Source organism: Sciurus vulgaris (assembly GCF_902686455.1).
Source record: "Sciurus vulgaris genome assembly, chromosome: 6".
In the NCBI taxonomy this organism is placed as follows: Eukaryota; Metazoa; Chordata; class Mammalia; order Rodentia; family Sciuridae; genus Sciurus; species Sciurus vulgaris.
In genome coordinates, this window is record NC_136466.1 from 108808331 (window position 1) to 108833249 (window position 24919).

The window sequence follows — 24919 nt, forward strand, 5'->3', positions numbered from 1 at the left end:
GAGCTTACCAGCACCCTGATTCTGTGCACATTTCAAAAATTATTTTATGACATAAAGGCAAGGGCCACCAAGCTGCTTCTGCCATGCTGGCTGGGTTTCCTGAGGCTCCCAGTAAGTGATGCCAGGCTCTTAGGGCTCAGTATTACTTCCCCCACTGAAACCCAGGTGATGGCATGACTCAGTGTGTGCCTAACAGCAAAGCCCACAGCCACACCAGCTGCAGTGGTTCCTAAGTGGGCCATCAGACCTGACTGCCCTTGTGCAGCAGCAGGTGAGCCAACTACAGATGGTAGGGCTGCTTCTGGTGGCTGAGCTGCTGGTGCTGGCCTGGGTGCAGCTCTCATCTGAGGGGCCTGGCTGGCTATGTTGAGTAGTGGGGGGGACCAGCAAGGTGCAGCTCCAGCTTCCACGTGGCATGCTATGCACAAGGCTCTCAGAGTCCAGAATGCTAAAGGGCAAAACTTGGGGTGACCCTACCAGAAGGTGAGCAGAAGGCAGGGGGCATATTTCTATTTTTTATGATGGATCACTATCCAATTAACATTAATAAGAAAATGCTGGCTCTATGAAGATTAGTAAAACGTTTCCTTTGAGGATCTTTAAGGCAAGCAGTATTTTAACAATTTGCAAGCATAAAAGAGTTTTAATTAAGGCTATCACATTTTGGTCTTTTTCTTCCATGTTTACCATATTTCTATTCTCCTAGTACGATTCCTATACATAAAAGGAATTAAAAAACTAGCGCTGAGTAGAAAGTTAAAAAAAAAAAAAAAAAAAAACTTTGTCATAAGGTCAACAACTGTAACCAATGGGCATAGAAGTCATTGCAACTCGGCAGTTAATTTTCAGAGCTCATATTTTCTTGGCAGTATTGGGGACTGAACCCAAGGACACTACCACTGAGCTACACTCCCAGTCTTTTTTCTTTGAACACAGGGTTTTGATAAGTTGCTGAGGTTGGCCTTGAACTTGCGATCCTCCTGCCTCAGCCTCCTGAAGGTTCCTGGGATTACAAGCTGCATCACCACGCCAGTCTAGAAAAAATTATTACAGGGCTGGGGACATAGCTCAGTGGTAGAGCGCCTAGCATGGGTGAGGCCCTGGGTTCGATTCCTCATTACAACATATACACCACAACTGCCAATGGGACACTGGGACAAATGAAAATGAAGACCATTTTGCCAAAGTCACAAGAGACTCTTAAACCAAGTACACTTAACTCTTAGACTTGCTCCAGTTGTACTTGTAATTACAACTCTGGACTTTCATTTACTCCAGTTACTGTACAATGTATTTTGGGGCTTCAGCTAGGGAGCCCTTCCGAGGCCATCAAAGGCTTCAAAGACTTTACTTGGCTGGAAGGGGCCCAGAGCTGGAAGTGGGCAGCGCACCTGCGTGCGGAGCTCCTGGTTGTTGCTCTCTGCGCTCTGGTAAAGCCGTTCCGTGTGATGCAGCAGCTTCTCGATCTCCCGCACCTGACGCTTGCAGCTTCGCAGCTCTCGTTCCAACTTCTCCACCTTCCGCCTCAGCTGGGCCAGTTCAGGCTCAGGGGAGGTGGGCGGCGACAGTGACAACGAAGGCGAGGGCGGCGGGGACTGCGCCTCGCAAGCCATGAGGTCCGGTGTGAGGTGGTCTGCGTGTGTGGAGGGACTACGCTCAGACCAAGACTGATGCCGGCGGCCCCAGAGGCCACGGGAGAGCGCGGGCTGCGAAAGGCGGCCTCACACCCTGCCGGCCGCGGTGGCCCCTGGCCATGACGCCCTGAAACTTGTCACCTGTGGTCGAACGAGTTGGCGAACCAATGTGCAAGGGGACGAAAGACGGCCCCTGCCCGATCTGCGCTGACTTGAAATCGGAACACTTTGTTAACAACAACCTTTCACAGCGACCAAAATGCCAAGAGGCGAGTTGGAGAAGTAGTCCGGTTACAGAACCAGGAGGCAGAAGCGCTCGGCAGTTCCCGGGCAGAACCGGAAACGATGTACCGGAAGTGGGCGGGGCCAAGGCGAAAAAGGAAGCGACGGGAAGCAGGAAGGGCTTATTAGCGCTCTGGCGCAACTCGCGCCTGCGTGCCGGAGTGGTATAGAGCTGTTGGGAAAGTGGTTGTAGAAAGTCTGACGGGTTAGAAATTTCTGTACATGCCTACCTTCTTTGAGAAGACCTTTTATATGCAGTTCGCATCCCAGCTCTGTATTTTCCAGATGTGAACAATGAGTCACAGCTAGAAATGATTTGCAGGGGATTATAGAGATTATGATAAATCAGGACTAGACCATAGTATTCTGATACCCGGCTTGCTTAGTCTGCTGATTCCACGAGTTTAGACTCCCTGGAAAAGAAGACAAATTCATTAGGTCTGACTTGCAGACTAGAGAATCCCTGGAGGAAAAGTAAGAGAAAATATTCTGTAGAACAGGAGAGGAAAACGCTCTCGTAGGTTTATTTGATTTACCCCGTATGGACCCTAGCTTTGCTTCACCAGTCTTTGAATCCAAGGGCTTCTTCAAACACACGTCCTCCCTTTCTCAAGGTCTCTTAAATTAAATCCTGAGTTCAGAAAGCTGGCCTGAGATTTTCCAGAGGTCAACCATTTCATAACGGATTTGCCTCTCTCAGACTCCAGCACAGTGTGTTAGGCAGGTGTCCATAAAAGGTTGCTAAACACAGGTAAATACAAGAATTCTGTTGCTCTTCTAGTTCACCGGCTACTTAAAAAAAAAAAAAAAAAAAAAAAAAAAAAGTATAAAGAATAAAGGACGACTTTTTTGCTTATTTCTGAGTTCTTTATATGAACATAGCATTTGTCTCTTAACCAGTTTTAGATTTCGCTGTTATCTTCTCCCAATCATTTATCAGTCAACTTTATCTATGGTGTTCTCTATTTATCAGAAATCCTTAATTTTTATGTAGCCATATCAGTCTTTATCTTATTTTACTTCATTTTTTTTTTAGTTTAGACTTGTGAATTTTACTCATGAAGTCTTTCCTCATCCAGAGTCATATTTTTCTATTTACCTTATATAATTTGAATTTTTGCATTTTATTCTATACTGCAACTGGGAATTCACACATGACTTAGTTTCTTTTAAACCATGTCTGTTACATTGCTTTACATTACCATTATCATTTGTCAAGTTCCATCTCTATTCTGAGCTAAATGTTCTTTTCCATTTGTATATTAGTCTTCCTATACCAGAAGCATTCTATTCATTACTTTGGTTCTGTAGAATGTCTTTTTATTAATCTGAATAAAATATCTATTTTAATTTCAAGTAAGTTCTTCAAATTTGGGGGTGTATTGTTTGAAATTTGACTCAAAAATACAAAGAGTTGGACTTGAGGTGTAGCTCATTGGTGGAGCATTTGTTAGCATGCACAAAGGTCTGGATTCAGTTGCTAGCACCTCCCCTCTCAAAAAAAAAAGATACAAAGGATTAATGAATGGTTCATTAAGTCACAAAAAACACTTTTGATGAAAGCTATCTGCAAGACCAATCTTCAAGGAACCCATACTTGCATCTCCCATTCACACTGGAAAGAAATCAAAAGTCATTGTTCATCTCATTGGGTATTTCACAATTACAGCATTCGATGTATTCATGCTTGTTGTTTTATACATTAGAACAGGAAAACAAAGATTATACATTATAAACTTTGAGGTCAGTTTACAAAATGTTACCTTGATTAAATGGACTATACTTGAATTTATTTTATGGATTAAATTCTTAAAAGCGTAACAAAAAAGCAAGACCCAAAATAACACTTTTAAATAGTACTGACTGGTCAGAACTTGCAACTGCCCCCACTGCCATCTTGGTTGGCAGGAGCTAGGCCACTGATGGGCTCTTCTCAGGCTGGAGCTCGGGTGGCAGCATCTCCTTGGGTCAGGCCCAGCACCCAGGTGCTCTGAGAACATTTCCACTGCTGGTCCAAGGACACAGGGTTTGGAATTCCTGGAGAATTACCTCTGTGAGAAGCTGGAAATAATTTCTTTAAATTTCGTCTCTTAGTTTTCCATCTTGTTGCATTTCTGAGGCACATCCAGAAACCATGAGCAACTTCGGTAATGAAGAGTTCGACTGGCACTTCCCTGATGAAGGATTTACTGCCAAGGACATTCTGTACCAAAAAATTAATGAAGTGTCTTGTTCTGGCGTTAAGGAAAGGGCATCCATGTAAGATGGTTAAAAGCTCTTCCTCCTGTCAAATGCAATGATAGCAGAGCCATAGTGAAGACCATAGCTGCCATTGGGACAGGATTTGTGCTAGCAAGACTGAAATACAGTTGATGCAGAGTCTCAGAGTGCCTCTAGAGTGGATTATCTATGCAAATCCTTGCAAACAAGTGTCCCAAATTAAATATGTTGACAGTATTGGAGTCCAAATGATGACTTTTGACAGTGAAGTCCAGTTGATGAAAGTTGCCAGAGGGCATCCAAAAGCAAAGTTGGTTTTGCAGATTGCCACTGATGATTCCAAAGCAGTCTGTTGCCTCAGTGTTAAGTTGGTGCCACATTCAAAACCAGCAGACTTCTTTCGGAATGAGCTAAATAATTAAATATTGATGACATTAGTGTCATCTGAATATAGATGTCCTTAGCAGTAAAGCCTTCATCAGGGAAGTAGCAGTCGAACTCTTCATGGCTGCACTGATCCTGAGACCTTCAAGCAGGACATCTCTGATGCCCACTGTGCCTTTGACATGGAAGCTGAGGTTGGGTTCAGCATGTATCTACTTGGTGTTTGTGGTGGCTTTCCTGAATCTGAAACTTAAATTTGAAGAGATCACCAGTGTGATCAATCCAGCACTGGAAAAATACTTTCCATCAGACTCTGGAGTAAGGATCACAGCTCAGCCAGGCAGGTATTATGTTTCTTCAGCTTTAACACTTGCAGTTAATATTATTGCCTCCCCCCCAAAAAAAATCATATTAAAGGAACAGACAGACTCTGATGATGAAGATGAGTGTAGAGGTTCAGGTCATGTAAAAGTACAGAGTTGCAGAAGTCCTTTGAGCACACTCCTCGGGAGGATAAAGGCCCTCTGTTTCTCTGGCTTAGGAACATTCTGCAACTCCTCCCTCCTTGAGCCATGGAGATGTTATCTTCTTATAAAAACATTTGGTACTAGTGGACTCTGAGAAGCAAGCACGTTATACGATCTGCACATGGACAAAGCTAACTGCCCTGATGTAACCTGATATAGCCCTAGAGTAGGTAATAAACAAAACTGGCTTTGCCATGTGGGAGCCACTTCTTGCTGTATGCCATCCTGTGGGCTTGCCTCTTAATTTTCTCACATTTATCCTTACAGTTGGCTCCCTGAGCAGGGACCCTTCTGGATGTGTTGACAGGAGAAGGGATAGCTTACTTCCTAGAATAGGCTTTGACAAATTGCTCATCGGCTGGTACCGATCTCACTGGTAAACTATGGGAAATTTCTTGTTTGATGCTCAATGTCATCCTCAGGCTGAACTTTCTTATTTGCTTCGTAAGGCTGGACATACTATAAGCAATCCTGATCTTGCTGCTTTGCTGTGTGAAATAGATTCTTGCCATCCATGGTATATGGAAAGTGGATCCTTAAGACCCAAAGATTGGGAAGATATAGGTAAAAAATTACATGAGGAACCACGGGTTCCTATGCCTGTGTTACATGCTTTTTATTTGTGTCATGATGCTATCTCAAAAATAACCTTGATGGTGCCACCAACTTCTCTGGTAGTCTCTACCACTGAAGTTTTTCCTCCTCCTCCTCCTTCTCCCCCAGTCCAGTCTCATTTATCTGAATGTCTCAGGCAGTCAGCTGCTGAGGGAGAAACTCATACATTGGCTGTCCGTCCCAGTAGATTAAATAATGTTAATCAGCCAGAATATGAACAATGTGTTTAAAGAATTAAGAAGTACAGTGTTGGAGGGCAGAATTAATAGTAATTTCACACTCAGTATGATAGAGAGGTTAGGAATAAGTTATGCCTTTGTTCCCAGTGATTGGAAAGCATTGGTGAAGATGGTTACTTCAGCCCACAATACAGTGTATTTACAAGAATACTCTGGTTTAGCCTGTATTCAGGCCCAGGACAATGCTCAGGAAAATGTTAATATTGATTATGATGACTTTTTTGGTGTGGGTCAAAGAGGGACATTACAACAACAAACTCCGTTGCCTGCAGTCGCCATTGCCCAGATTAGAACCTTAGTTTGTAAAGCATGGAGAAGGATCCCAGACACTCGGGATCCTTCCAAGTCCTTTAATGCAATTCGACAAGCTTCGGTAGAGCCTTTCATTAATTTTGTTAACCAGTTGACTAAAGCTATTGAAAGTCAAGTAGACAGTTTGGAGGCCACCAATATTCTGACCAAACAATTGACTTTTGAAAATGCCAATCAAGATTGTAAGGAAGTGATGAGCTCTGTTTACCATAATGTGGATACTATGCTATATGATTTAATAAAGGCATGTCAGAATGTTGGAACTGAAACTCATAAAGCAGCTTTACTGGTTGCTGCTTTAAAGTCCCCCACCTGGCCATCTTCAAAAGGATTGTAAGATTTAAAAAAGGGCCACAAAAATGGCCCAATCAAAAATGTCCAGTCTGTCATATAGGATTTCATTGGGCTAATCAATGCAGATCTAAAACAGACATCAGAAACCCAATTACAGGGGCTGGGGAGATAGCTCAGTCGGTAGCGTGCTTCGCCTTGCAAGCACAAGGGCTTGAGTTTGATCCCCGCACCACCACCCCCGCCAAAAAAGGAAGAAACACAATTATAGGTCGCCAAAGGAGGGGGAAGGCAGATGCAGAGGTCTCCTTCACAAATGTTTCCAATTCACAGAAGCTCCTTCCACAAATACTTTGCTGCCACTAGAGGGAGCGCTGAGATAGATTTGATTACTACTGAGGCTGCCCAAATACATCTCCCTGGGGAAGTTTATAAACTCGCAACCCAAATTCAAGAATCTCTACCCAAAGATACCTTTGGTTTAATTTTGCCCTGCTCTCACAGTGCTAAAGAAGGAAAACTTATAATTCCTGGAGTAATTGATTCTGATTATACTGGTGTGATATACATTCAAGTTTGGTCTCCTATGCCCTTAAATCTTCCCATAGGATCTGCCATTGCTCAATTAATTGTGATTCCTTATATTACTGCCCAACAACCCTTAAATGAACAAGAAAATGCAGGATTTGGTTCCACTATCATTGGAGCATGTTTACCTATTACTGAAAAAAGACCAAAGTTTACCTTTTGTTTAAATGAGCAATCATTCATAGGGTTGGACACCAGTGCTGATGTTATAGTTATACCCCTCTCAATATGGCCTCATGCATGGCCCCTACAAAGGTTCCCCCATTTTGGGTCATAGGAGGCAATAATGAACAGGTGTCTAAAAGCTCTCTATGGTTGTGATGCTCTGCCCCTTCCAACCCACAGCAAGTTATTACTCATATCCAACTGTACATTATGGCAGTTCCCTTTCCTATATGGGGCAGAAACGTCTTACACGAGTTACGAATGTCTGTTAAATTGCCTTTTTTGTAGGGACCTCTGCATTTCTGACAACGTTTCCATTAAAATGGAAGGTCACCACTCCTGTCTGGGTAGAACAATGGCCATTGTCCAAGGAAAAGGTAGCAACTATAAAGGCCCTCATTCAAGAACACTTACAGTTGGGACATATTGAACCTTCTACCAGTCCTTGGAATACGCCTATTTTTATCATAAAGAAGGAATCAGGGAAATGGAGATTATTTCAAGATTTGAGAGAAATCAATAAATGTGTACAACCTATGGGTCTGCTTCAATGTGGATCGCCTAACCCTAATCTAATCCCTCAGGATTTTTCCTTATATGTAATAGACCTAGGAGACTGTTTTTTTACTATTCCTCTTTCCTGATGATGGAGAAAAATTTGCCTTCACAGTTCCTGTCTTCAATCATCATAAGCCTGCTGATTGATATCAATGGAAAGTTGTTTTTCAAGGTATGTTAAATAGCCCCACATTATGTTAATATTTTGTGAATAATGCTCTTCTGCCTTTCAGACATTTATTCCCACATGTTCTTGTTTATCATCATATGGATGATATTTTGATTGCTGGGTCAATACTTACAGAAGATACTTTAACTAAATTGTAACACATTCTATTACAATCTGGTCTTCATGTGGTCACAGAAAAAATTCAACAACAACTCTCTATAAACTATTTAGGACATAAAACACTCCAGTGTTATTCCATTCCTGGTATTCTAAAATTGACTCTTCCTTCCAAATTTTCCTTAGTTTATTTGCAACAATTTTTAGAACATTTAAATTGGACTCAACCATATATTTTTTTAACAACTGATATGCTGTTGCCTTTTTTTTCAGCTATTAAAAAAGCAACAGGGCTGGGGTTGTGGCTCAGTGGTAGAGCGCTTGCCTAGCATGTGTGAGGTACTGGGTTCGATTCTCTGCACCACATATAAATAAGTGAATAAAATAAAGGTCTATGAACATCTAAAAAAATTAAAAAAAAAAAAAAAGCAACATAATTCCACCAGTTTTTTCCAGTTAACTCCTATACTGACTATAACTCTTCAGCATGTTAATGAGAAATTATCTACAGTTTTTACAGATAGAATCCCAACACTCAATATTCCTTTACCTCTAATAATCTTTACAGGAAAGCCTTATGCCTTTGCTGCAGTTGTTGCCATTTGTAATCAAGGTTCGTATATAATAGAGTGGTTATATTCTCCTCACTTTTCAGGAAGAAATGTTCTCCCTTATGCTGATATGTATGCTCAGTTAATCTCAGTCACAATCATATTTTATCTCTTATAGGAAGATGTTCATGTACTTTATCTTACTTATGGAAAGACTTTACAGTTACAATATCTACAATTTTCTTCTATTATCAAGCTGTCTTAACTGATTTTTTAGCTCCTATTGCTTTCCATGCACCTCTGGATGAACACCTTTCCTTATTGTGTCAAGTCTCTCTTGCTCCTTCTTCTGGAATTTCCTCCATTCCCCTTTCAAACAGGATTACTGTCTATACTGATGGAGGAAAATACCAGGGTGTGGTATCTATATTCACTGATAAAAAATGGACTGATTATTACACATTACCTCAAGCTTCTCCCCAATGAACAGAATTAGCTGCAATTATTTTGGCTCTTCGTATGTTTCCCACCACCTTAAACATCATTACAAATTCTCAGTATATAAGCCAAACTGATACCTCATATTTCCTCTGCATTTTTGTCACCTCATTTGGACTGTAATTTAGTATCCCTGTTTATCACTCTTCAATCTCTTTTGCAAGATAGTATGGTTCCCATATTTCTTGCTCACATACGCAGCCACACTAAAATTCCCGGACCACTCACTGAAGGAAATGCTCATGCTGATGCTGCTATAAAGTCACTTTATCCTCTCTTTTCAGATGCCCTGGAATCACACAATTCTTTCATCAAAATGTTCGCTCTTTAATGAAAACCGTTTCTATTTCCTCTCAACAGGTCTGTTTCTTTGTTAATTGCTCTCATTGCACACCTTTTTGTTCCCTACTTGAGAAACTATGAACCCTCAAGGTTTACATTCTAATGCCCTTTAGCAAATGGATATTGTAAGGCCCCCAAAAAGGAAACCCCAACTCTGTCCCATGGATTGACAGCAACCCCAATCAACCACAGGAGGCGTCACTTGATGCAAACCGCAAGAGGTGTTTATTCCAGCGCGCTGGGACCCAACTCAAGGAGTCAAGTCCCTAGCAGAAAATCTTGTAGGTTTATAAAGGCAGAAACCACACATCGGGAGGGGTCACACATGAAAGGGAAAAGGGGAACAAAGCTGCCAGGAAATTTCAAAGGGGGTCTGGGTTTGCTGATAACATACAACATGTTTTACAATGTTTTACAACAGGGCGTAGATTCTGGTCAATAGTTTCTGGTAATCCTACTGTTTGAGCACTATCTAGCTATCTGGCTCAATTTACCCTTTTACTCCCTGTTTGGGGCTGATTCCTGGAACAGCTTTAAGGGCTTTGTTCCCGTCACTGGGAGGGAGACCTTAGGGAGTTGAGATAAAACAGACAGCTTAAAAAAATGTCCATTCTTTCAGATGTAACTCATTTTCCTCCCTTTGACCCCTATTCTTTCTTACATGTCACCATAGATACATCCTCAGGCCTTATATGAGCCAGCGCACATTGTTCAGAGAAGGTCTCAACCTGTATCTCTCATTTGCTCCTCTGCATTGCCACCATGGGTAAACCTTATCGTTTAAAAACTAACAATGCCCCTGCATTTACTTCTAGCACCTTTGCTCAATTTTGTAATCAATGAATATAATTCTAACCCATAGAATTCTCCACAATCCTATCAGAAAGGCCTTAGTTGAACGTGCACACCACATGCTTAAAACATGCCTTTTAAAACAAAAACAAAAAGGGGACCTAGACTTGCTTATGTTAATAATACTCTCAATATTCCCTTGTTCACAATGAATGCTCTTAATATATAATATGAAGATAATACACATCGCTGGTCCTCTGCCTTGGACAGGCACTTTACCCCTAAGGAACCACTATCAAGATATATGTAAATTACCGAGTTCCACCAGATCCAATATGTCAGGAGTTATAATTTTGATTACATGGGGGAAGGGATATGCTGCAGTTCTTACTCCTACAGGTTCTGTCTGGATTCCTGCCAGGTGTATGAGACCCATCAATCATCATCAGTTGGCATTGAGGACTTCACAATCTGATTCTCAAATTTCATTTGATCCGGGATAAAGAGGACCCTAATTCAAAGAAGGAACCTCTGACAAGAACATGAGGCCAAGGGGCCCCTAGTATTCTAATCATCTAGTGACTTGGGGGGGATATAAGAATTTAACAACAGCTGCCCAACAATTGCTAGCCCAGATGGGTTTAGACTGTACCCTGGAAATTTTAGTACAGCTGTTTGCAAAACTTACCCCAAATTTCACAACTATTTTGGCTATTATTGTGTTATTTCTCTATTGTTGTATTCCTGTTGGTGGTGCCCCCATACACAAAACTTTAGCATCTTTGACTTCCCACACTCATAATAATATTTGGGTCCACTTAGCAGAAATTGTAACACTTCTGAAATTTGTATACATCAAGATATTTTTTTTGGAGTTATTTATTTATTTATTATTAAAATATCTTTTTATTTTTACAGACACATTTTGATTCATTGTATGCAAATGGGGTACGACTTTTCCTTTCTGTGGTTGTACACAATGTAGACTCACACCATTCATGTACTCATACATAAATATAGGGTAATACTGCCTGTTTCATTCTGTTTTTCCATCCCCACCCCCTCCCACCCTTTTTTCCTCTACACCATCCAAAGTTCTTCATTCTTCCCTTCCCCCCATCACCCCCCATCGTTATAAATTGTCATGCACTTATCACAGAAAACATTCTGCCTTTGGTTTTTTGGGCTTGGCCTATTTCACTTAGCATGATATTTTCCAGCTTCATTCATTTACCAGCAAATGCCATAATTATATTCTTCTTTATAGCTGAGTAATATTCCATTGTATATATATGCCACAGTTTCTTTATCCATTCATCAACTGAAGGGCATCTAGGTTGGTTCCACAATCTAGCTATTGTGAATTGAGCTGCTATGAACATAGATGTAGCTGTATCTCTGTAGTATGCTGATTTTAAGTCCTTTGGGTATAGGCCTAGGAGTGGGATAGCTGGGTCAAATGGTAGGTCCATTCCAAGCTTTCTGAGGAATCTCCATACTGCTTTCCAGAGTGGCTGCACCAATTTGCAACTCCACCAATGTAAAAGTGTGCCTCTTTTATAGGCTGGGGATATAGCTCAGTTGGTAGAGTGCTTGCCTTGTATGCACAAGGCCCTAGGTTCAAACCCTGGCACAAAAAAAAAAAAAAAAAAAAAGTGTGCCTTTTCCCCCACATCCACGCCAACACTTATTATTGCTTGTGTTCTTGATAATACCCATTCTAATTGGAGTTAGATGAAATCTTAGGGTGGTTTTAATTTGCATTTCTCTAATTATTAGGGATGATGAGCACTTTTTCATATATTTGTTGATCACCTGTATATCTTCTTCTGTGAAGTGCCTGCCCATTTCTTTAGCCCATTTATTGATTGGATTCTTTACATTTTGTGTGTAAAGTTTTTTAAGTTCTTTATAAACTTTGGAGATGAGTGCTCTGTCTGAAGTGTGTGTGGAAAAGATTTTCTCCCACTCTGTAGGCTCTCTTTTCACATTATTAATTGTTTCTTGTGCTGAGGAAAAACTTTTTAGTTTGAATCTATTCCATTTATTGATTCTTGCTTTTATTTCTTGTGCTGGGGGGTCTTGTTAAGGAAGTCTGGTCCTAAGCCAACATGATAGAGAATTGGGCCTACTTTTTCTTCTATTTGGTGAAAGGTCTCAGGTCTAATTCCTAGATCCTTGATCCATTTTAGGTTGAGTTTTGCACAGGGTGAGAGATAGCATCAAGGTATTCTTTTTTTTTTTTTGCGGTGCTGTGGATTTAACCCAGAGCCTTGTGCTTGGGAGGCAAGCACTCTACCAACTGAACTATCTCCCCCGCCCTGAGCTATCTCCCCAGCCCAAGGTATTCTTGATAATAGGGCTGCTATTGATTATTTGCTGCTGTTACATCATAAGGCATGCTATGAATTTAATAATATGTGTTGTTTCAATGTAACTGATAACAGTAACCCCATTCAGAAGGAACTGGATCATCTTAAAGACATTGTAAAGAAGGTGCAACAAGATCATGGAGGTTGGGATTTATTAGATTGGTTAACCTCATGGCCACCAAGTTTTACATGGATCAAACAGCTTTTCATTGGAGGATGTTTATTGATACTCGCCTTATTATGTTGTGCCTGTTTTTGTCCATGTCTGCCTTATTTGTTCCCTCCACCTTCCTTAAACAAAATACAAGTCATGTCTATTCAAAGCCCATTCAAAACCAAAAAGGGGAGCTGCAGAAGTTCAGGCTGTGGGAAATACAGAGGAGCAGAAGTCCTATGAGTGAGCACACTCCTCAGGATGATAAAGGTTTCTCTGACTTAGGAACATTCTGCAACTCCTCCCCCCTTGAGCTATGGAGGCATTATCTTCTTATAAAAAACATTTGGTACTCTGAGAAGCAAGCAAGTTATATGATCTGCACATGTGCAAAACTAACTGCCCTAATGTAACCTGATATAGCCCTGGAGTAGGTAATAAACAAAACTGGCTTTCCCACGTGGGACCCACTTCTTGCTGTATGCCATGCTGTGGGCTTGCCTCTTTATTTACTCACATTTATCCTTACAGATGAGTCAAGTGAGCAGACATTTATGTTTTGTGTGTATCATGGAGTATACAGATCATTTAATTGCATCCTTTATGATCATGCACATGGAAAGCCCCTGCTGCAGAAGAGACCTAAACCAGATGAGAAGTATTATTCATGCACCATATGGGGACAGATATGTGATGGCTTTGAATGGATTGTCAAGCACTAAGACCTGCCCGAAATGCATGTGGGTGACCGGATGCTTTTTGAAAACATGGGCGCATACACTGTTCTTGCAACTTTACTTTCAATGGGTTTCAGAGAACAGCTATCTATTATGTGATGTCAGGAAAAACACGGCAATGCATGCAGCAAATCCAGGACCATGGCTTCCCACCTGAAATGGAGGAGCAGGACACTGGCACTGGGCCTGTGTCTTATGCTCAGGAAAGAGCATGAAATGTCACTTGGCAGTGTGTACCTCCACTTGTCAATATGTAGATGCAAGTTTAGCTTAAGTTAAGGGATCTGGGAGATCATTTAACTTAATTGTTGCTAGTTTTGAAATGTTTTTGTAAGAGTAGGATTGGCACAGATGCAGCAACATGGAAGACTAGAAGATGGGGGTCACACTAATCTGTGTTCCCATGGAAACATTTGACTACTTGTTTTATAGGTTTTTTTTTTTTTTTCACTTTTCAAACAAGCTATTAAAGAGTGAGAATATCATACTAAGTGAAATAAGCCAACCCAGAAAACCAAAGGCCAATGTTTTCTCTGATATGTGGATGCTAATTCACAATGGGGGGAGGGGATAGGGAAGAATAGAGTTACTTTAGATTAGGTAGAGGTGAGTGAAGGGAGGGGAAGGGTATGGGGTAGAAATGAAAGTAGAGTGAAACAGACATTATTAACTCATGTGCATATATGACTGCATGACCAATGGAATCCTACATTTTATATAATCAGAAATTTAGAGATTATATTTTCATTTATGTATGATCTATCAAAATGTGTAAGTGCATTTTACTGTTATGTACAACTAATTAGAACAAAAAATATTTTAAAAAATTTTAAAGAGTGCCCCCTCAGCTACTCAAGCAAGCATTTTGTAGCTTGTATAATGGCACAATAGGTCAAAAGCTTAATGTTGTGATCTGCTTTGAAACTAAAGTATCTTCAAATAAATAGTATGACTACAGCTAAACCTGATAGGAATTACTACAATGAGTTGCCAAACATTCCATTTATTCTCCAGCTCCAGAAAAAGTATCCAAACTTCTAACAATCACACACAAAAAAAAGTGACTATGAATATACCCATAATTCTAGTCTCAAACTGAATCCTTTTAAAGCTTATACTTTGCAATCTAGAAACTTTTTTTTATTGTAAACATATGGGATACATGTTGTTTCTCTATTTGTACATGGAGTCAAGGCATACCATTTGTGTAATCATAAATTTACATAGGGTAATGTTGTTTCATTCATTCTGTTATTTTCCCCTTCCCCCCCACCCCTCCCACCCTTCTTTTCCCTCTATACAGTCCTTCCTTCCTCCATTCTTACCACCCTCCTTAACCCTAACCCTAAACCTAACCCTAACCCTAACGCTAACCCCTCCCACCCCCCATTATATGTCCTCATCCGCTTATCAACGCAATCATTCATCATTTAGTTTTTTGAGATTGGCTTATCTCACTTAGCATGATATTCTCCAATTTCATCCATTTGCCTGCAAATACCATAATTTTATCATTCTTCATGGCAGAGTAATATTCCATTGTATATATATGCCACAGTTTCTTTATCCATTCATCAGTTGAAGGACATCTAGGTTTGTTCCACAATCTGGCTATGGTGAATTGAGCAGCAATGAACATTGATGTGTCTGTATCTCTGTAGTAATCTGCTTTTAAGTCCTTTGGGTATAGTCCAAGGAGTGGGATAGCTGGGTCAAATGGTGGTTCGATTCCAAGCTTTCTGAGGAATCTCCACACTTCTTTCCAGAGTGGCTGCACTAATTTGCAACCCCACCAGCAATGTATGAGTGTACCTTTTTCCCCACATCGTTGCCAACACCTATTGTTGCTTGTGTTCTTGATAATTGGCATTCTAATTGGGATCAGATAGAATCTTAGGGTAGTTTGGATTTGCATTTCTCTTATTACTAAAGATGTTGAACATTTTTCATATATCTGTTGATTGCTTGTACATCTTCTTCTGTGATGTGTCTGTTCATTTCCTTAGCCCATTTGTGAATTGGATTATTTGTACTCTTGGTGTAGAGTTTTTTGAGTTCTTTATAGATTCTGGAAATTAGCACTCTATCTGAAGTATGAGAGGCAAAGATATTCTCCCACTGTGTAGGCTCTCTCTTCACATTACTGATAGTTTCCTTTGCTGAGAGAAAGCTTTTTAGTTTGAATCTATCCCAGTTGTTGATTCTTGCTTTTATTTCTTGTGCTATGGGAGTCCTGTTAAGGAAGTCTGATCCTAAGCCAACAAGTTGAGATTTGGACCTACTTTTTCTTCTATAAGATGCAGGGTCTCTGGTCTGATTCCGAGGTCCTTGATCCATTTTGAGTTGAGTTTTGTGCAGGGTGAGAGACAGGGGTTTAATTTCATTCTGTTGCATATGGTTTTCCAGTTTTCCCAGCACCATTTGTTGAAGAGGCTATCTTTTCTCCATTGCCTATTTTTGGCCCCTTTGTCTAGTATGAGAAAATTGAATTTATTTGGGTTTGTGTCTATGTCCTCTATTCTGTACCATCGATCTACCTGTCTATTTTGGTACCAATACCATGCCGTTTTTGTTACTATTGCTTTGTAATAGAGTTGAAGATCTGGTATTGCGATACCCCCTGCTTCGCTCTTTCTACTGAGGATTGCTATAGCTATTCTGGGTTTTTTATTCTTCCAGATGAATTTCATAATTGCTTGCTCTATTTCTGTAAGGTACATCATTGGGATTTTAATTGGAATTGCATTGAATCTGTATAGCACTTTTGATAGTATGGCCATTTTGACAATATTAATTCGGCCTATCCAAGAACATGGGAGATCTTTCCATCTTCTAAGGTTTTCTTTAATTTCTTTCTTTAGTGTTCTGTAATTCTCATTGTAGAGGTCTTCCACCTCTTTTGTGAGATTGATTCCCAAGTATTTTATTTTTTTCGATGCTATTGTGAATGGGGTGGTTTTCCTAATTTCTCTTTCTGAAGATTCATCACTTATGTATAAAAATGCATTGGATTTATGAGCATTGATCTTGTAACCTACTACTTTACTGAATTCACTTATGAGTTCTAAGAGTTTTCTGGTGGAATTTCCTGGTTCCTCTAAATATATAATCATGTCATCAGCAAACAGGGATAGTATAAGTTCTTTTTTCCATTTCATATCCCTTTAATTTCTTTGGTTTGTTTAATTGCTCTGGCTAGAGTCTCAAGAACGATGTTGAATAGAAATGGTGAAAGAGGGCATCCCTGCCTTGTTCCAGTTTTTAGGGGGAATGCTTTCAGTTTTTCACCATTTAGAATGATATTGGCCATGGGCTTAGCGTAGATGGCCTTCACAATGTTAAGGAATGTTCCCACTACCCCCAATTTTTTCTAGTGTTTTGAGCATGAAGGGATGCTGTATTTTATTGAATGCTTTTTCTGCATCCATGAAATAATCATGTGATTCTTCACTTTAAGTCTGTTGATATGGTGAATGACATTTATTGATGTCTGGATGTTTAACCAAACTTGCATCCGTGGGATAAAATCCACTTGATCGTGGTAACTATCTTTTTAATATATTTTTGTATGTGATTTGCTAAAATTTTGTTGAGAATTTTTGCGTCGATGTTCATTAAGGATATTGGTCTGAAATTTTCTTTTCTCGATGTGTCTCTGTCTGGTTTAGGTATCAAGGTGATATTGGCTTCATAGAATGAGTTTGGGAGGGTTCCCTCCTCTTCTATTTCATGGAATACTTTGGGGAGTATTGGAATGAGCTCTTCTTTAAAGGTTTTGTAGAACTCGGCTGAGAACCCATCTGGTCCTGGACTTTTCATTGTTGGTAGGCTTTTGATGACCTCTTCCATTTCATTGCTTGAAATTGATTTATTTAAGTTGTGAGGGGCTGGCTATATAGACCTTCTCCTAGAGTGCCTGACTCTCATGCTGGAGGCCGGGTTCGAGTCCCCAGCCCTCTGGAATTCTGGAAATAAGTTGTGTATGTCCTCCTCGTTCAGTTTAGGTAATTCATATGTCTCTAGAAACTTGTTGATGTCTTCGAGGTTTTCTGTTTTTTTGGAGTATAGATTTTCAAAATAGCTTCTAATTATGTTTTGCATTTCACTCGTGTCTGTTGTGATATTTCCTTGTTCATTCCGAATTTTAGTAATTTGAGTTTTCTCCCTCTTTCTCTTTGTTAGTGTGGCTAAGGGTTTATCAATTTTGTTTATTTTTTCAAAGAACCAACTATTTATTTTGTTAATGTTTCCGATTTTTTTTGTTGTTGTTTCAATTTCGTTGATTTCAGCTCTGATTTTAACTATTTCCTGTCTTCTACTACTTTTGGTGTTGGTCTGCTCTTCTTTTTCTAGGGCTTTGAGCTGTAGTGTTATGTCATTTATTTGTTGATTTCTACTTCTTTTGTTGAATGCGCCCCATGAAATAAATCTTCCTCTCAGTACTGCTTTCATAGTGTCCCAGAGATTTTGATATGATGTGTCTTTGTTCTCGTTTACTTCTAAGAATTTTTTAATTTCCCTCCTGATGTGTTCTGTTATCCATTCATCATATAATAGTGTATTATTTAATCTCCAGGTATTGGAGAAGTTTCTGTTTTTTATTCTGTCATTTATTTCTAATTTCAATCCATTATGATCTGATAGAGTACAAGGTAGTATCTCTATCTTCTTGTATTTGCTAACAGTAGCTTTGTGGCATAAAATATGGTCTATTTTAGAGAAGAATCCATGTGCTGCTGAGAAGAAAGTGTATTCGTTCTTTGTTGGATGGTATATTCCATATATGTCCGTTAAGTCTAAATTGTTGATTGTGTTATTGAGATCTATGGTTTCTTTATTCAATTTTTGTTTGGATGATCTATCCAGTGGTGAGAGAGGTGTGTTAAAATCGCCTAGTATTATTGTGTTGTGGTCTATTTGATTTCTGGAATTGAGAAGGATTTGTTTGACGTTCATGGATGAGCCAATATTCGGGGCATAGATATTTATGATTGTTATGTCTTGCTGATTTATGCTTCCCTTGAGCAGTATGTAATGTCCTTCTTTATCCCTTCTGACTAGTTTTGGCTTGAAGTCCACATTATCTGAAATGAGGACGGATACTCCAGCTTTTTTGCTGTGTCCATGTGCATGGTATGTTTTTTCCCATCCTTTCACCTTTAGTCTATTGGTATCTCTTTCTATGAGATGAGTCTCTTGCAGGCAGCATATTGTTGGATTTTTCTTTTTAATCCATTCTGCCAGTTTATGTCTTTTGATTGATGAGTTCAGGTCATTAATATTCAGGGTTATTATTGTGATATGATTTGTATTCCCAGTCATTTGACTCATTTGTGTTTTTTGACATGATTTGGTTTCTCCTTTATTTGGCTATTCCTTTAGACTAGTTCCTCCAGTTGCTGATTTGCATCATTGTTTTTCATCTCTTCCTCATGGAATATTTTGCTGAGAATGTTCTGTAATGCCAGCTTTCTTTTTGTAAATTTCTTTAGCTTTTGTTTATCATGGAAGGATCTTATCTCATTGTCAAATCTGAAAGTAAGTTTTGCTGGGTATAAGATTCTTGGTTGGCGTCCGTTTTCTTTCAGGGCTTGGTAAATGTTGTTTCAGGCCCTTCTAGCTTTTAGGGTCTGGATTGAAAAATCTGCTGATATTCTTATTGGTTTCCCCCTGAATGTAATTTGATTCTTTTCTCTCACGGCCTTTAAAATTCTGTCTTTATTTTGTATGTTAGGTATTTTCATAATAATATGCCTTGGTGTGGGTGTGTTGTAATTTTGTATATTTGGAGTCCCATAAACCTCTTGTACTTGGTTTTCCATTTCATTCTTGAGATTTGGGAAATTTTCTGATATTATTTCATTGAATAGATTGTTCATTCCTTTGGTTTGTTTCTCTAAGCCTTCCTCAATCCCAATAATTCTTCAATTTGGCCTTTTCATGATATCCCATAATTCTTGTAGATTCTGTTCATGATTTCTTACCATCTTCTCTGTTTGGTCAACTTTGTTTTCAAGATTAAATATTTTGTCTTCAATATCTGAGGTTCTGTCTTCCAGGTGTTCTATCCTATTGGTTATGCTTTCTATGGAGTTTTTAACTTGGTTTATTGTTTCCTTCATTTCAAAGATTTCTGTTTGGTTTTTTTTTTTTTTTTTTTTTTTCAATATCTCTAACTCTTTATTGAAATGATATCTTGCTTCCCATATTTGGTCTTTTAACTGATTGGTGCGATCATTTAATGCCTGCATTTGCTCTTTCATCTCCTCCTTCAATGCCTGCATTTGCTCTTTCATCTCCTCGTTTACTTCCCTGATTGTTTTAATTATGTACATTCTGAACTCCCTTTCTGACATTTCTTCTGCTGTGCTGTCATTGGGTTTTATTGATATAGTATCTAGGTTTGTTTGGGACATTTTCTTCCCTTGTTTTCTCATATTGGTCAGATGTCAGTGGGACTCTGAGATATTGCAGATTTCCTCTATTGGCTTATAGTGTCCCTGTAGATTTCCAGTGTATCACCTTCCTGCCTTCAGTACCCTGAAGTCTTGGAGTAACTTGATAATGCAGTGCTTCCAAAGAAAGCTGCCCCTAGCCCACTACTGGTTCCAGGGCTTGGAGTTGGCTCTGTGCAGAAAGGCTCTCACTGGGGGGCCTGCTCCAAGAATCTGGCCATGTGGGAGGAGCCCACCGCCGGAGGGAGCAGGGCTACCTTGGGAAGACTCTAGCTGCCCTGCCCTGCTCTGATAAGCTGCCCCTATCCGGGCCTGCCACCCAGGCCGAACTTCACCGGGTGGGGGAGACTCACCCTGTGGCTCTATTTCAGTCCAAGTCTCTCAATGCCTTCCCTTCTTGAATCCTGGGTTCTGGAGCAACAGGAGATGCAGTCACCCTCTAGTCCACCATCTTGGATCACCCCGTGGAAAGAGCCTGCAGCCAGAGGGGGCAGGGCCAACTGGAGAGGTCTCTGGCTGCCCTGCCCTGTCCCAGAGGCTGCCTGTGGGTCAGAGCTCTCTGCTGGCTCTGGCATTTGTGGCTAGCTCTGTGTAGAAAGGCTTTCACTGGGCGATCTGCTCCAAGAAGCTAGCCTCAAAAGGTGCCTCCGGCCGGAGGGAGCAGGGCTGCTTGGGGAAGTCCCTGGCTGCCCTGTCCTGGTCCCTGAAGCTGCCTGTGGGCCGGAGCTCACCACTGGCTCCGGGACTTGGAGCTGGTTCTGTGCAGAAAGGCTCTCAATAGGGGGCCTGCTCTGAGAAGCTGGCCGTGTGGGCTAGAAACTCTTGAACAAGACAAAATTGTTCATTGAATATTGGGGTTTTCTTTGCATTTTTTCCATGTAACTGCCTGTACCTGTGACAAAATCCTATCCTTGCTTTCCTAAACTTGGTTCCTAGGACAGGTTGGCCTCCACATGCCTGGTCTCTGTCAGTCACTGAGGTTAGGGCAAGTGGGACTGCCAAAGGGCAGCTTGTTGTCATCACCATCAGCATCTCTGGAAACCCTGAGCTATCGTGACCTGAGCCTTCAAAATTCCTGTTAGGAAGGTGACTAAATGAGATAGGCTTCTGCTATGTAGACAAGCCTCTGTGCACTGTGATGACATTCTCTGCTGTCACAGTGCTACAGGCAGACACTGGTTAAAGGCTTATTTTACTAGAGGCAGAAAATAGGAAACATACTCCCTCACCCTCCTTACACATCAGAGCTTACATGTCAGGGGAGACCCAAAGAGTCTCTCAGACCCCGGGCAGCCCCAGTTACAACACTTGGGTTTTAAACCCTCAGACTTTCAGGATATTCATTAATAACTGGATTAGAATAAAAGGCCCAGTAAAGAAATGAATTTAACAGAATTGTGCTATGTGTATATATAAATACACCACAGGAATCCCACCTTTATGAATAAGTAGAAACACCAATCAAAATAAGCAGGGAAAAGATCAGTAGAGTGGAGAAGAGAATAGGGGAGGGAAAATGGGGAGAAACAGGCCTGAAATGAAAGTAAATCAAGTTCTATGCAAAATTAACACAACTACTATATATAACTATAATGATCTAAATTTTTTTAAAGGTTCAGTAAGATAAACAATTTCAAGGCAACTCAGGAATAGGGACCAGACACACACACACACATACACACACACACACACCACACAAAAAAAAAAAAAAAAAAAAACCTGCATCAACACTTTGCAACAATGACCCACATCCTCTTAGCACAGTCTTCAATTAAATTCTTGACCAAATTTTCCAAACAGAGAATAATTCAAGAACAAAAGACACAACTACAGTGACGCAGCCACATCAATGTTTATAGCAGCTCAACTCCCAATAGCTAAACTATGGAACCAACTGAGGTGTCCTTCAATAGAATGAATAAAGAAAATGTGATATATATAATATTACTCAGCTTTAAAGAAGAACAGAAGGGCTAATGCCTGAAAAGTCTCTGGAACCCAGGTCTGAAAATTCTTTTAGATTTATACTCAGTGGGGGTCTACATCCAGTGAGTGGTTACATAGCAGTTACTCTTTATCTCAATTTTTTTAGGTTAGACAGAAGTTTCATAAATTTTTACCAAGGAAAAACAGAAATAGTAACTTTTTCACAGCAAGCACTTTTGAGGCAGAATCCATTACATTTGTCTGCAAACTTGGCATTTAGAACAAAAAGGAAGCTTCAAACCACAATAAGCTCTCTACAAAAATCCTGCTGACAGTCTTTGTAAAAATCTTGTCGACTACAAAACTACAATATATGGTACATTTGTAGTGGGGGTCTTTGGAAAAGCTTAATCATGGTGAAGTTCTTTTTGGGGGGCTACATCATTCCCCCATTTGATGCTCATTATTTAATCCTTTAAATCAAAGAGTATCATCATCTTTTTGTCTTTCTTTCAACAACTGCTTCTATAGTAGACCTAATAGTTCTAATGCAAGGGATCCAAACATGGAAGCAATAAATAAGTTAACTGTATAATACCTGCTATGCTAATTAAACTTTGAATCCACCAAGAGTAGAAAACCATCCTCCAAAGTATGAGCTTAGATCCTAAGCCTTAATACCCTTCCAGGTTTTAACTGGTTACGTTGTGCTGGTTTTCTGATATTGCTAGCTATGTCTTTGACTGTCCATTATCATCTATTTGGAGACAACAATCTGAACTGTTGAACTTTACACATACTCTTCCCTCTTCAGCCAGCAGATAATCTGATGCCAATCAGTTTTGATAGCTGACTGCATCTGGGTTTGTTGTGTGGCTAGGAGGTCAAAAGCTGTAGCAGTTTAATTAATTATAATTTCCAGTACAACTTGTAAGGGAATAATCTGGTTTAGCATACAGGCAGGAGTTCTATAGCCCCAACTGCTGTCCTCTGCCCAGGCAGCAGGACCATAAGTGGCAATTATCCTCTGGGGTGACCAGCTGTTTTCACCCCAAGTTTGTTGATCTTCAAGGTCAAGTTCATCACCAATGGACCTCCTTTTATTTTTGGCCCTAAGCCTTCATACAAGGAGATTCCTAAGTCTTTTCCAGTTCTATTTGTCAGTAGAAAAACTTCTGGTCTAATAATACTACAGGCCCCCTTCCAATTTTTGGGAGTGTGTATGTGTCTTTTCCCCACAGATCCAAAACAACCTATCTGGTGCTTTCCATTCAGAACAGGCTGGATTATACCATAATTTATGGATCTCAGAGATGCCCCCAAAAGAACTGACCCAGTGAGTGTCTGAACTGGTGCAGTTAAAAGAGCTTGTTTCTTTCAGGAATTTTTACATTTGAGACTGCTTGGTTAATTCTAAGCAAGTAGTTTTCTTGGCCATCAGGTGACATTCCAGAACAATATTCTGTTACATGGGGTTTCAAGGACACAATGGGTGTGGTGGTGTCCAAATCTGCCAATACATTCCTTTCCAGGTACTTTTTTTTGGGGGGGGGGTGCTGAGGATTGAACCCAGGGCCTTGTGCTTGCAAGACAAGCACTCTACCAACTGAGCTATTTCCCCAGCTCCTTTCCAGGTACTTCTGAGTGAGAATCCAGCCTTGGGGTCTTTCACCCTCTTGTTTAGTGCAGATCTTATTCCACACTAATAGGGAATAAGCATCTAAACTTATTCCTGTCTGAGGACATTCTTCACTCATGAAAGGTCCTCAACAGACCCACAATTTTAACCCCAAGACTTTTGACTATTCTTTCTGCTAGGTCCAGAAAGGAATTCTTTCCCAAAAAAGGAAGGTTAACATTGGGCTTAAGGGGTTGGGGAGATACCTCAGTTGGCAGAGGGCTTACCTTGTAAGCACAAGGCCCTGGGTTCAATCCCCAGCACCTCCCCCCCAAAAAAAATTGGCCTTAAACCCTCATATAGTTTAGCAGCTAGACCAGGGCTTGTGGTAGAGCTCAGGGTGATTGATTTTTGAATCAGAGTTCTTATTCCATGTTAGAAGCTAAGGATCCAGTGGCCCAGCATACCAAGTTCCCTTATGGGAGGGAAAATTCCTGGGTAAGTTATGTCTCCTGCAATACTGGGATTTGATCCTAGCTATATGGACACTTTTTCCTTCCCAGAGACAAGTGGCCACTGAACCAAAACATCTCTCTGGTGGGGCAGGTCCTAAATATATATTTTGGTTATAATAAATTAGTTGAACACATGGATCATGATGGTAAAAAGATGTGGCCGTAGTGGGGAAGAGCTCTCTAAGATTATCAAAGGAAACAATACTAAACGATAGATTAACATTTTTGCTAGCATAGGTTAAACTGTGTAAGTCAATAAAGTCAAATTAATATTGTAAGACCCCCCAAAAAAGGAGACCCTAACTCTGTCCCACGGATCGATGGCAACCCACAATCAACCGCAGGAGGCATCACTTGATGCAAACCGCAAGAGGCTTTTATTCCAGCGTGCTGGGACCCAACTCATGACTCACACAGGAGTCCAGGAGTCGAGTCCCTAGCAGATAATCTTATAGGTTTATAAAGGCAGAAACCACACATCGGGAGGGGTCGCACATGGAAGGGGAAAAAGGGGAACAAAGCCGCCGGGAAATTCCAAAGGGGGTCTGGGTTTGCTGATAACATACAACATGTTTCACAATGTTTACAACAGGGCGTAGATTCTGGTCAATAGTTCTGGTAATCTTATTGTCCTATGTATCTTAACTATCTAAGCACTGTCTTGCTCAATTTACTCTTTATTTGGGGCTGTTTCTGGAACAGCTTACGGGCTTTGGTTCCCATCACTGGGAGAAAGACCTTAGGGAGTTGAGAATAAAACAGACAGCTTAAAAAATGTCCATTCTTTCATTCCCCCATTTGCTTTTTGGGAAGTTCTAATCATGGAACTTCTGTCTTTATATACTCTTCTCCAAAGCT

General features: G+C 40.4%; 1 protein-coding gene and 1 pseudogene across 3 annotated transcripts in view; one reads left to right on the top strand and one right to left on the bottom strand.

Annotated features, from left to right (window-relative positions):
* AGGF1 (angiogenic factor with G-patch and FHA domains 1) overlaps nucleotides 1-1972 on the bottom strand; it is a 46464-nt gene extending 44492 nt beyond the window's left edge. For both annotated transcript variants that reach the window (XM_079144686.1, XM_079144685.1), the window contains exon 1: nucleotides 1392-1972. In XM_079144686.1, the coding sequence (XP_079000812.1) occupies nucleotides 1392-1613 (222 nt within the window). In that variant the 5' untranslated portion in view covers nucleotides 1614-1972. The remainder of the gene's footprint in view (nucleotides 1-1391) is intronic.
* A 2010-nt stretch (nucleotides 1973-3982) lies between these two features.
* Nucleotides 3983-13762, top strand: LOC306664344 (ornithine decarboxylase-like; annotated as a pseudogene). The gene is made up of 3 exons: nucleotides 3983-4575; nucleotides 4619-4968; nucleotides 13342-13762. The product of its transcript is annotated as an ornithine decarboxylase-like (transcript).
* The last annotated feature ends 11157 nt before the right edge of the window (nucleotides 13763-24919 follow it).